Below are 14,397 nucleotides of genomic sequence, written 5' to 3'. Positions count from 1 at the left end.
GTATACATTACATGCACACTCATAGACTTGTACATATAAAATAACACTTATTTATTACAGTATTTATTATTTATTAAGTGTTATTAAAATAACACTTATTTATTATATACACATATGCACAGAGAAATGTCAGGCACACAATCCTATATCTATCCCCGTATAAGGAAAACAAAGAAACACACAACAAATGTTTCCAAAGTTATGGCACAAAATGACTCTTTTGAAACTTAATTGTTTAAATCTTGCTATGTAAAAGGAGTAGCAAATTTGAGGCAATTGGTGATTTCAAGCATTTCCTTTCAATATTGTACATGAATAAATGTTTTCCTAATGTCTTTATCTGTGAAGATTCATTGACTATTTTTATTGTTTATTTTCCCTGAAAGTGTAGATCACTTTTGTGTAGTCTGAGATCAAGACAAATAAACCTGTGCAAATATTGGAACTTTGGCAATTATTGTGTATTTTGCTAGAGTTTATTGATGAGGAAATGGTCTGTCCTTAAATACAAGAGGCACAGGTACTCTTAAATAATTAAAATGTCTACAAAAATAAATTTAAATTTTTTAGTTTGAAATGTTCTTATAGAAAATATAAGAATATATAATAAAAATTATTTAATACTGAAAATTATTATAGAAATTAAACTTTGAAGGACAATATTATAGAAACATAAAGGTCAAAACTACCAAACATTGCAATAGTTATTATAACAACTTACAAATATTAATTAGCATCTTCAAAAAGGTTTGCAGAGGCATGTATTAGAGTTACAAAATCATATTATATAGATATAAAAAACACTATACAATAATTCTGTCATTATTTTATGATGAATTCTGAATAAATATTTGACAAATTTTTAATTACATAAATATGAAAATCTATATACTGAGACTTCCAATGTTCAGAGTGAAAACTTCCTTATAATCATATAAAACCTTCTCACAGATGATAATTGTTTTTCTACCATGAAGGAGAAGATGATTCTTTGGAGTCCAGACACAAATCCATCTGAAGGGAGCAGGAAATCTGTAGAGGGAAAGGAAACAACGAGTAATATGGAGGGAGACAGCTGCACAGGAGGTAAAATGCATGGAGAATAGAAAAGATAAACATGGATGAAAATGCCACATCCACAGATCTACTTTTCTTTTTAGAATGGACATTTGCATTTTCAATAATTGTGCTACTCCATGAGTGCTTTGTGAAATGCTAGGGATTTAAGCAACATATTAGTAATATTATCGGACATTAGCACATAAAAGTGAGTACATATTATATTTGAGCCATGGAAATTCTTGTCAGTTTCATCAAGGTGCTGGGGATCACTTTAAGAGTGCAGTTCTAGACAAGCAACTTCTTGTGCAAAACTGGACTCTATATGCAACTGTCCTTCTTTTCCTATGCTCATTCTTGGGTTCTTTGACCTGTTTCAGGTCATAGTAAACTCAGCTCTGCAGCAGAAGGTCTCAGAAATTTTAATCTAGGTAAATGTGCTTTAGACAGTTTTGTAAACTTATATAATATGGGCTTAATAAGCTTAGGGCATCCAACTGGTTGAGATGATGTGAACACTCCTTGTCTTAAAGCTGTATACAAAAATCTAATAGAAATATCTTCAGATATTTGAATTATACCTCACCATAAAATTAAGAAAGTTCCAAAAGATGTCTGCGTTCAACATAAATTCATACTTGGGAACACACAATAGACTGGTGAACTAAAAGTGAGAAAGCCTGGTTCCCTGATTTGCTTTTCGGTTTTTATGATTAACCATTTTATCAAAAGCAACAAAGTAAGGAAATGATTTGTTTCAACGCATACTTCCAGGTCACATTCATCACTGAAGGAAGCCAAGGCAGGAACTGAAGCAGAGAGCATGAAGGCTCGTATATTGCTGCTTCCACCTCTAGCTTTCTTATACAATTATGTAGCTAGGCGTGGTGCCACAGACAATGGGGTGGGCTGGCCATGCCCATATCTGCCATCAGTCAGATAACCTCTCTCTGTGGCAGCCATATGCCTAATCTGATCAATGCAATTTCTCAACTGAGACTCCCTCTTCCCTGGTTGTGTCAAATTTACAATGAACTAGTAAAAAGCACCTCTTGTTGATGTTGGATGTCTTTCTGTATATATTCTGCTTTTATTGGTTGATAAATAAATATTTTTGGCAAATGGCTTAACAGAGAAGAGGCAGAGGGGAAATCTGAGCATATATATATATATATATGATATATGATATATGATATATGATATATATATATATATATATATATATATATATGTATCAGAGAGAGAGAGAGAGTAGGTGGAGTCAGAGACTCCATGAATTTGCCCAAGATGCTAGAGGTAACAAACCACAAGCCTTGTGGTAAAATATAAAATAATTGAAATGGCTTAATTTAAGTTGTAAGAGCTATGCCAAACACAAATAATATTTCGTTAACTGTTATGCACTTAATGGCTTTTCATAATTAAGAATTATAAAATAGCACATTTTTTCTTATGAAAGGTTGATTTCTTCAAAGGCAAAATTACAGAAGGAAGACTTTAATATGACATGAATTCATAAAAAGTGAAATCAGAAATAACTTTCAATTCTCAACAAATGAAACAGAAAGTGGAAAACAATAAGCTGCAAAAGTATGATCAAGAAAAAAAATGACAACAGAAAAGGTCAATAAGGACCAAAGTAGATTCCACTGAAGAGACAGAAAGCCAAGGTTGGCAACAAACAGCTCTAAGTCTCTGCTCTTAAGAGGTAGAATGCTTGTTGACAGTTTGATGTCAGACTGTGCTAAACAGTTAAACACTGTCTTCAAAACAGAACAAAGGGTTGAGGGGGGCTCAGCGGGTAAATGTGATTGCCACCATAATTTTTAAACTGAATTTAAATCCTGACTCCGACACGGTAGAAAGAGAGAACCAACTCCTGTAAACTGTCCTCTGACTTCTGTACATGGGCAATGGCGTGTGTGTGTGTGTGTGTGTGTGTGTGTGTGTGTGTGTGTGTGTGTATGCACACACATGCAAACACATGACATAAATAAATGTGAAAGAGTATTTAAAAACAAAAGGAAGAAGAAATAGACTCAAGACATTTATTAAAGATCCATGAAAAAAGTGTTACGAAGTTGAAAATATTTTATGTGTGAATTTAATTTTTTTCCTTACAAGTTTTGCAGACCTATGATACTGAAACTATATAAAGAAATCATTTCAGGAAGATTGCCAAATTTATTTTAAGAGGCTACAATCACTGGTACTCAAATTACAAAAAGACTCACAAAAGAAGAGAATTACAAACCAATTTTCCACATGAACACTAACATGGATGCATAATACTCAATAAAATACTTGCAAATTCAATCCAAGACCACATCAAAAAGATCCACCAGGATCAAGTAAACTTCATCCTAGAGATGCAGGAATTGTTCAACATACAAAAATTCATCATTGTAATCTACTATAACTGAAAGAAAAAACACACATGATCATCCACCTCATTAGATGCTGAAAAAGCCTTTGACAGAGTCCAAAACTCCTTCATGAAAAAGTATTGGAGAAATCAGGGATACAGGGGCCATTTTTAATTATAGTAAAGGCAATTTTCAGCAAGCTTATAGACAATATCTATTTTAATATAGAAATATTCAAAGCAATTCCATTAAAATTAGGATTGAGACAAGGCTGGCAATCTCTCCATATCTATTCAATATAGTACTTGATATTCTAGTTGAAATAAAATACAAGTGAAGAAGATCAAAGGAATACAAATTGAAAAGGAAGAAGTCAAAGTAATATAATTTGCAAATGATATGATTATATCCAAAAGTGACTCCAAAAATTCTAGCAGGGCACACCTGCATCTGATAAACACCCTCAGCAAAATGGCTGGATACGAGATTAACTTTAAAAAGTCAGTAGTTCTTTTAGATATAAATTACAAATGGACTTCAAAAGAATTCAAGGAACTAATACCCACCACAAAAGGTTCAAATAATATAAAATACCTTGGGATAAATCTAAGCAAACAACTGAAAGACATGTGTGACAAGAACTTCAAGTCTTTGATGAAGATATTAGAAGATAGAAATACTTCCTATGTTCTTGGATCAATTAGGTGTCATAGTAAAAATGAACATTTTACCAAAAACAATCTACAGATTCTATGCAATCTCCATCAAAATTCCAATCCAATTACACAGACCTTAAAAGAACAATATTCAACTTCAAATGGAACAACAACAACAACAAATAGGATAACTAAAATAGAACCAAACATGACTGGAAAAATATTAATGAGATTATTCTTAATGATATTCTGCTATACTCATAGATAAGAACCTGACATAATCACCATCAGAGAGCCACTAGTTGGAACTTGACAAATCCTTATGGCGGAAGTGGAAGAAGGATTCTAGGAGCCAGAAGGGTTCCGGACATCACAAGAAAACCCACAGAAGCTACTAACATGGACCTAAAGGGGCTCAATGAGGAAGAACTCACAATCAGGGAGACTGCTTGAGACTGATCTAGTTTCTCTGCATGTATGTTACAGTTATGTAGATTGGTCTTCTTATGGAATTCCTAACAGACGGGGTGGTGTCTGCTTCTGATATTTTTGCTTACGTTTTGGGACCCCTTTCCTCCTACCACTTGCCTCATTCATCCTTAATATGAGGGAAGGTACCCAGTCTTATTTCAACTTGATATACCATATTTGTTGATATGCTAGGGAGACCAGCCTTTTGTGAACAGACACAGAAGAGGAAAAGATGGTGTAGGGGAGAGAAGTTGGGAAGGAAACAGCAAGTGTATGTACATATATATATATATATATATATATATATAGTGGTTAATAAATGAAAAACCTAGTTTTACTAAGGAAACTCAGTTTATAAGCTTTGGCTTCCAGCCGAGTAATTCTAGAATGTCCTATGACAATAACACACTGGATGGTAAATTTGAAATGTAATAGGACGTCTACAGGAACTGTTCTTGGATATATGTTATTTGTCATAAAATTTAACATTATAAGTGTATCTTGAGCAAAAAAGTTGAGATAAATAATATTTGTACTTTAGTGTGTCTAATATTCTTCAATGATTGTTTTTGAAAAAATCATTATTAGGACAAATAACATTATTCACTTTAATATGTACACAACTTTAATCCTATTTTCAGGTTATAAAATGCAACATTACCTGACAGACTCCAAGGGCAGGTGTTTTAGTTGGTGAGCTTATGCTTACAAAGATATATATGTAAATCTGTACACTTTTCTGCTGTGATGCTAGAGGATGACAACACGGCACAGTTTTGTTCAACAAGGGAAACTTCTCTTATCCTGCAATGGTGGAAACACGAAATGCATATATACTTTATGCGGACAATCTATTAAATGAATAATACATACTTTATGCAGACAGTCTATTAAATGATTAACTCCAATTAATATGTGCAAAAAAAGGATCTCATGCAAGTCGGCAATGGCGTCTTCACTGTGGTGTTATAAAGCCTGATTATTCTGAAAGCCAAGTAGCCCCTTCTTCAGATTCACATGATCGGTTCACGAAAGTAATCATCTGCAATGGACTAGTAATGTGGGATTTCCCTTTGTATGCTGTGAATCCCATTGGTTAACAAAGAAACTGTTTTGAGCCAACAGCAGGCCAGAGATAGGCAGAAAAACTCAACTGAATGTTGGGAGAGTGAAGACAGAGTCAGAGAGAAGCCATGTATCCCTGCTGAATATAGATGCTGGAACTTTTCCCTGTAAGCCACAGTCTCTTGGCAAAACATAGAATAATGGAAATGGGGTAAATTAATATGTAAGAGTTAGCCAATAAGAAGATAGAGCTAAGGGTCCAAGCAGTGATTTAATTAATACAGTTTCTGTGTGACTATTCTGGGGCTGAGCAGTCTGGAATAAACAAGTGGCCTCCTCTCACAACACTGGAGTACTGTAAATGAGGGAACAGGGTCTCAGGAATAGGTGAATGACAGACACAAGACTCAATGGAATTACATATGAATGCATATTTAACAGTCATGAGGCTCATACTTTATACTGAAAAGATTGCTTATCTGCATGTGTTGTTTTTTTCATGTGGTACAGATTATTTTTAGAATCATTATATCAGATACATGAGAAAAGATTTTCATCAGACAGATGTCCACTGTGAGAGTCTGTGGTTGGCCATACTAGACATGGCTTGGCATTAGTTTTTATAATAATCATTATATAGACTATGAGTTTATGGCATTTACAACTAAGAGCAAGTAGTTGTGGTTAACAGTTACACAGAATACAGTATTTTTGTTTATGCAGTCTATACAGAAGAACTTCTTTCTATCTCCTTCTCCATATTTCTAACTCCTCTTCAAACATTCCCCCAAAAACAATCTCAAGAATTTATAGGCATTTATCTCTCTCTTCTCTCCTTATCCCATTTTTGCTGGATCTCTCTTAATTGCTTTTGCTTAATTAAGTTTGCCTTTTGGTCTTTATTTACTAAGGACCAGATCAAATCTGGCAACCTTTTTCCCTTGAATGCTAACCCATCTTCTCCCATTAGCATCATTACTCCTGTATGTGGCAATGTCTCATCAGTAGACTCTGGAAACTTAACCATCCTATCTTCCCTTTCAGAAGAAACAAGATTGTATTCCTTAAAACGTAAGTAGATTATCCCAAAAGTGGAAGGGCTCCAGTGCAGGGAGCACAGCACACACACCCCTTCACTGTGGGCACACTTTCTTTAAGCTTGTGCCTCATCTTACATGAGAGTTCACACAGACTCCTCAGGAGGTGGCATGACAAGCATCATTAGCCTGTAATTAATTCACCTTCATTTACAGACACCATTCTTTTGAGGCTTTCTTTGTATAATATTTTTCTTATCTATTGCCTTATTCATGAAAACTTACTTTGGTTTGAACGTTGAGTCTCTTTTCCAAACCCAGGGGTGATCTCTGCTCTCCCGAAAGACGCTAGTCCATGCGAACAGTGAGAGGGATATCAGAAATTCCTACCAGCGAATCAAGAAATTTTATCAGCATGAAGGCTCTTATTATTTTTTAAATGTGTTAGTATATTCTGTCATGGTACGTTTTTTATCCAATATGAATTTATTTATTAAAGTTGAGAAGATTTCTTACATTGCGAAAACATTCACATACATATGTCACGTTGACTTAGAATTAACTTTAAATGTTTATAGTTATAAGTTTTATTCTTCTATCAGTGGAAAATTTGGCAGTTAATTATGCAACTCAATAGATATTTATGCTAAGAACAGAAGCATAACAGGTATCCAAATAATTTTCAAAAGTTATGTTTGAAATTCTCTGGGTATTGTGCTCAAATCAATTTTTTTACTGTTTCTCACAGTTCAGTTTTAAAAGGAAGGTCATGGTTTACTATTGAAGAAATGAGTGATGCAGTGGACTTAGTTTCTTTTTTTTTTTGAGTACCATGTTATCACTAAGTAGCTCAGCCTCAACTATTGTCTATCACTGTAGGGGTGGATTACTGAAAGGGTACTATTTAATCTTCTCTTGGCTACTGTTATAAATAAAAGGCAAGCTTGTAGAGTTATAATAAAAGACAGAACCCAAGCAACAAAATGTAGATTATGAGACCTCTACTCCATGTATAAGATAGACTTGCCAACAGTATTAGGCAAGGCTGAAAGCCTAAGGGTAATTGTTCATATGAAGGGCTTCTCTAACTTTCTGAAAACACCAGGGTGGGACCTGGTGTCGGGGATTCCATCAGTACAAATGGCCATATATTATGCCTCTGTCTTTGCGGGTGTGACACTCATGTCTTCCTTCAAGGACTACCAGATATAGTTGGTTTTAGAATGCTATGCTTGTATAATACAGAAGTGTAAAATCGCAAACCTCAAATCAATGCAGGAGCATAGATCAATGATTTGCTGTAAGAACAATAGTGTTTGTTCTCAAACTTTCAAATGCTGCAATGCTTTTATACAATTCCTTATATTGTGGTGACCCAAAACCATAAAATTACTTTTGTTTTACACTGCACAACTGTAATACTGCTGCTGTTATGAATCTTAATATAAATATCTGATTTTCCCTATGGTCCTCAAGGGATTGCAACACACAGTTTGGTAACTACTGCACTGCAGGATTTCTATACAAAAATGTATACATATGTCTGATCATAGTCTTTTAAAAGTCAAAGGCATGTGCCACTAATTATAGCAAAAGTCAGCCCTAGGCAAGTTCCGCAGTCATTTCTTTGTGGGTCCTGCATGTCCAGTTCTACAGTATCACATCCAGTATCCAGGTAGAGCAATTTCCTGTCCAAATGAATAGAAAACCCCAGATTAAAAGGTTTTGTGCAGAAAGACCTAGTGAGAGTATGCATAGGGAAGGGACATGAAGGAAATGAATGTGTCTGCCTAGTTATCTGACTAAAGTTGCCTCCACCTACTCACATTATGATCAATATTAATATCATACACATTTAGATACTTTTGTCTATGGTAAAATTATATGGCAAAGTTAATTTCAGAGTAAATGCACTTGTATAAGAATGGTTTTCACAAAATAAGAAATATCTGGAAATAAGTATTCACTACCAGTACCCATATAAATAAAACCTTATAAAATAAAACAATGAAATGTTATACAGAGTTGTAAATACATGAAACATGTATAAGAATATGAATCGACTTCACACCCATCACACTGACAGGAAAAAAGGTTAAGCAATGATTGACACACAGCAGCACTTACCTGCTCCTCTTCACTATCTATATAAAGTAGACCAGAGTTTTTGGCTTTGCAGGACACCAAACTGTCAGTCCAATTTTTTTTCTCCCCACTAATGTAATAACAACTGTGAGAATACGACATCCACTCCTTTGGACAAAAACTACAAGGCTGTGCTGGAGAAGGATTATTATCTAGAAGCAACAATAATTTAATAATGAAAGTTAATTTATGTTTGCATATTTTTGAGCATTCATGTATAAAATATAGCTATTAACTCCAGGTGCTTGTCCTTAGATAACAAAATGCAGACTCAAACATACTCAAGCATAGTAGCACCCTCACCCATAGCTTTATATTCGACCATTCTCTTGCTATAAATACATCATTATCTTGGCTTGACTTAAGTTAAACACAAAATATTATGTGTACACGCATCAGAACTTTGACAAGCAAAGTGTACCTTTTGGACTTGTGTTCAGGGAGGGTTGGATCTGCTCCTTTGGTTCAGTATCTGCAGGGTTAAAGTAATTCTTAGTAAATTTACTTAGTAAAGTAAAATGGTGAAGATAGATTATTATCTATAAGCAACATGAATTTAATAATGAGAATTAATATGTTTTCTCAGGTTTGGGCATTCATAAAGTATGTATCTACACAGCCTAGAATCTGAAAATATTAAAAAATATATATTCAAGTACACACAGAGTCTGCCCTATGACCCCAGTGTTACTCATCTGTCTAAACTAAATATGCAAGTTTTTACAATTTTCAAAGTCCCTGAACATAAATAGTTCTAGTATAGTGAGTTCATTTCTCTTATCAAAGTTCGACAGTTGGAAAATCAAAGCAATTATTAAAAACTTTGCATGGTTATTTTATCTGACTATCCGTTATTGTGGGACAAAAAGTTTATCATCATTAATGTTTACTGATGAACACATAGTGTTCATGTTTCTAGATTATTTTATTTTTAGAAATCTGCTATCATCATTGCATAGCTTTAGTCAACAAAAAATATTAAGTGTACAAACATCAGAACTTTGACAGGCAAGGTGTGTCTCTCTCGGTTCTAGGCAGGGAGGAATTGATCTCCTCCTTTTCTTCAGGAACAGGTGAGTTAAAATATTATGAAAATAGACATGTAAAATATTGTAACAATTTTAGTTTTCTAGTCTAAAGATGATGTACTATTTTGAATTAGGATACTGGGGAATACAATTGAAATTTTCAAAAAATAAATAATATGGTAAAAACATTGGAAAAAATTACATCAATGAAAGCACAAATTTCATCATCTTTTCTCTATACAAGCTATGCAAAACCTTTTCAAAAAAATCTCAGTAAAGAGTTTCCCAGGTTTTAAACTATGTATTTGTGTTATGAAATCATTAATAAACCAAAAGCAAACATAATAGCTTTGATATTCATGATATTGATAAAGTCATAAAAACATTCCACATTTAATCCACATGCATAATTAATTGAAAGCTACTGTTCTTGATAAGTTTTGAAAGGCATTTTTAGTCATTATCTTAAAAACATGCTTACAAGTTTTGGCAACTGTAGTAATTAAAACCACAGCGACCATTAAGGCAAAGCCAACGATGCCCAGGATCACAGTGATGAGTTTTTCCGCAGGAGATGGAAAACCTGCAGAAAGAAATGTAGGGATGAGGAGTGGCAGTTCACAAGGTTTACGCACACAAAAGATCCACATACACAGTGAGTCAAACAGTCAAACGTTGACCCGGATCCTCCTCTACATCGTTATCGTCTGTAGGCAGTCTCATCACAATAGAGTGATCATAAATTTTTGCAACAGAGTAACATCCCTGCTCACAAATCATAAAAGCATGGATCGAGTTAGAGCTCTGGTCTTCACAAGGAGAGACCACAGCCACCTCTGCACCTATCTCTTCATGCCCCTGACATCTCAGAGCAGTTACAGTGAGGGTCCATTCAGTGTCTCACCTTTGCAGCAGCAGTCGCTGCAGACCGAGGGATGCTCTGGAGAAGTATTTTGAAAGCTGAATTCCACATAGGTGATTTCCTGCTCAGTTACTGAGATAGAGCTGCGGGTGCCCCTTGGTTGCCTTTTCTGGTTCCTTGAATCCTTCGACACATTCAGTTCTGCATAGGTGACTCTTTCATTACTCATCTTGGCAGCTGAATGATGCCAGGGTCTGTGCCCCGCAGCTGCTCACCAAAAGGTACACATTCTGATGCAGCCATGGGTGGGGTTTGGAACATTGGAGCTCATTTTGTGGTTTTAATTTGTAATCTGTTTTTCCTCCTTGAGCAATGAACACATGTTCTATGCTAAAAATATATAAATAAACAAATAAATAGAGTTTTCAGAGACAATCCCCTTTTGGCAAAATACTTTTGATAACACAATAACTTTGTGAGGAGTAAAGATGTGTATAAACAAAAGAAAAATTTTACAAATTAAATTTAGTTTTCACCGGTGTAACACTATGAAATGTTTAAAGTTGACATCAAAGATCCCTATACTATAAAGTATAGTTACAGGAAAGAATGTTTCATTAATTTTTGCAACTTTAATTTTTATTGTCTTGAGAATTTGACAAATGAGTAGCATATTTATATCATTTCCTTTCTTCTCTCTTTCCTTCCAGCCTTTCCCATGCACTCCACTCTTTCTTGAATCCATGACCTCCTCTTTAAATATTGTTACACATACATGTCTACAGGCTTAACAACAACCTGCTGGACTTTTATAATAAATTTAAATCCATCAATGAATAAAGACTGACTGCCGTAAATGGGTAGTCTAGGAAAAGTTTATATACATACATGCACATAAAACTAGCCTTACTTTTAATAGCTAATACATTTATAAAATTAAATGGCATATTATTAAATTTATTTTATAATTTAGTCAGAGAAATGACTAAATATTAAAAGACATTGCAATTGTTAGAAAGTGTTATGTCAGAAAATCTAGCATAAAGTTAATGGATTTCAAAATACTTCCAAAGTGATTTTAAAACCAATTTTATTTAAAGAAACAGTCATCCAACATGTGAAACCATAACATGATAAAAATGATTCATACTAGAATGATGACGGTTCAAACGTTCCCAAAGGATCTGAGTCTATCAAAGTCAGTGTCATTTTATCACACACAATACAACTCTAATAACTCAATATAATTGATAATTGATTCAATTAGCCTTGAAATAAGTAAGATCTAGAACTAATTTTGGCTATAAAACTTACATGTGACCTTTGAGTAGTTATCAATAGCCCAGTGCATTTGTCTAAAATACGAAAAAAAAAAAAACCTTATGTAAGGCAATTAATACTTACCTCTGGCACGCAGAGCTCTCAGGAAATGCTAGTTTTTTTAATAGTCTTAATTTCTACTATGACTGTTCTTCCTTCTCAGTGAGAGTCCTTTCAATAATCTGTGACATCTGGGATAAATCCATATGTTGCTATCCAAGGATCCACAGAGCACAAATTGCACCACTTGAAATCAATAGTCCATCATCAGGTCTCCTGTGGCTGAAGGTTTAATTATATCGACAAGGAAATACAAATACAAGCGGTTGGCTGACTCTCCACAGACAACAAGGAAAGAACTTTGAGGTAGTCCTCCAGGGAATTCCACAGGCTTGGATTATCCGAGTTGTTTAGAGTTATCCACATTCCAGCTTGGTTCGCTGCATCAGAACTGTCCCTTAGTTACTCCACATGTCACATTTGCAGTGTTCTGTCAACTGACTGGAGAAGAGGCCAGTGTCAAGCTCCCTCTCCTGCCAGAAAGCCGGGCCTCATGCAGTGAAGTGAGGGGCTCACAGGAGGTCTGTGGGAATTGAGCACCAAAAGATGAAAGTCAGTGGCAGAAATCTAGGACAACAGTGACAGTGAACTAAGCAGGCTGCCCCATGAGGCTCAGGGTGAGTCACGAGTGGAAAAAGAGATTTCTCATTATTGTGTCTCTGAAGGCTAAACAGGAAATTCTCATACCCGACTGATTTTGAAATTAGTTTTTCTCATCACACACCTTTAGAATAAATATAAGAAATGTCCTTTTATATTTATAGTGTGTTGTGTAGTGTTGTCTTTTCCAACTGTTTTTCTAAACCTGCATGTGCATAAAATAAAGAGGTCAGGGCAAGGAGTTCAGCCATGATTGAAGTTAATTGTTTTCTACAGAAATTGCTTCTTAAAGAGAGACTTAGACTTGCAAGCCTTGGTTTAACACTAGATTACTTTGTTTTCCTTTGCTTTCTTCCTCTTCTTCCCTCTTTTCTTCCCTCCTTCCCTCCCACCCTCTCTAATTTAGGTAGAGCTTTGCTTTTAGGCTGCTCATAACAAGTGTGTACAACATTATAACACACACACAAACAGTCTGTCTGTATTTATGTATGTATATATGTATATGCATATGTATATATGCTTATACATCATCACAAACATTGATCGGATGTATATATTATATGCTATACTGCACACATCATGCATGTGTTGTATATATATTCTATATATATATTATATGTGTATATGAATTTATGCATATATATTATACAAGTATATATGTTAATACAGAGAGACATATTATATTTTAAATCTTAATTGTATTATACTGTAAAATTATAAATTCATAGGAATATTATGAATAACAGACAATGCTATCTATTTCTGATTTTTTTTGAGCAGTGATCAAGTTTTCAACTTTTTATGGCTGGCACAAAAAACTTCCTTGCACACTCATCTTCTCAAACTCATGTATTTCTGTTTAATATCTCACAATTCCTAAGTTATTTAATTTTATGTGTATAGGTGTTTTGCCTTTATGTATGTTTGTGTACCATATACATGCCTAGTGTCCTTAGAAGTCAGAATACCCTTAAAGTGGAGTTACAGAAGGTTGTATACCACCATGTGGGTTTTGGGAATTGAACATGGGGCCTGTAAGAGAGCAACCAATGAACTTAATCTCTGAACTATGCCCCAACACCCCTATATTTTATTTCATATTTTAAAATAATAATTTCTAGGAATCTTTTGACAAAAAACAAATATAGATTGAATGGATAAAACATTAATTTTTTTCTTTCTTTCTTTTTTCTTTTTCAAGATAGCATTTTTCTGTGTATCCCTGTCTGTGCTGGAATTCACTCTGTAGATCAAGCTGGCCTCTAATTCTGCCTCCCAAGTAAAAGGATTAAAGGGGTACATTCCCATTGATTGGCTACATTATTGATTTTTAAGCTGTGTCAATTTATCAGAGATTAGAATTCTAAATAGTCATTTGTAATTTACTCATTCATTTTCTATCATAACTGTTTATATTTTAATAGGATTTAATTATTTTAATTAATAAAATCCAACTCAAACTAGACTACATTTAAGAAGCTTGTCTATGAGAGATGAACAGGTTGTGGTGGGTATTTTAAGGAGGTCTTCTATTCATATTCATTTACAGTAACAGTAATTTTGTAGCCATTCTTTGCAACATTCCTATGAAACTTTATGTCACTGACACATTGTTTGAAAGAGGGGACTCATTCAGATGGCAGTTTTCTTGAGTTAGAAATGGTCTCATTCCCCTAAGAGCTCTACTAGTACTATGCTAGACACTGCTAGTGCCCCAAACCACCTGCT

At 34.4% G+C, this 14,397-nt stretch overlaps 1 protein-coding gene across 1 annotated transcript; it reads right to left on the bottom strand.

The window, feature by feature from the left end:
• Positions 1 to 27: 27 nt before the first annotated feature.
• Positions 28 to 12,708, bottom strand: LOC148122568 (NKG2-A/NKG2-B type II integral membrane protein-like). The gene is made up of 8 exons (XM_085687233.2): positions 12,094 to 12,708; positions 10,732 to 11,079; positions 10,309 to 10,410; positions 9,221 to 9,271; positions 8,782 to 8,951; positions 6,940 to 7,040; positions 5,214 to 5,356; positions 28 to 1,032 (listed from the first exon to the last, which is right to left on the bottom strand). Exons 2-7 carry the CDS (start codon positions 10,916 to 10,918, stop codon positions 5,239 to 5,241), a joined length of 729 nt encoding a protein of 242 aa, XP_085543359.2. The 5' UTR covers positions 10,919 to 11,079; positions 12,094 to 12,708; the 3' UTR covers positions 28 to 1,032; positions 5,214 to 5,238.
• Between the last annotated feature and the right edge of the window lie 1,689 nt (positions 12,709 to 14,397).

This window comes from Myodes glareolus, chromosome 3 (assembly GCF_982192425.1).
Source record: "Myodes glareolus chromosome 3, mMyoGla1.1, whole genome shotgun sequence".
Classification (NCBI taxonomy): Eukaryota; Metazoa; Chordata; class Mammalia; order Rodentia; family Cricetidae; genus Myodes; species Myodes glareolus.
Note: the sequence above shows the minus strand (reverse complement) of the source record. Positions and strands in the feature narration are given on the sequence as shown.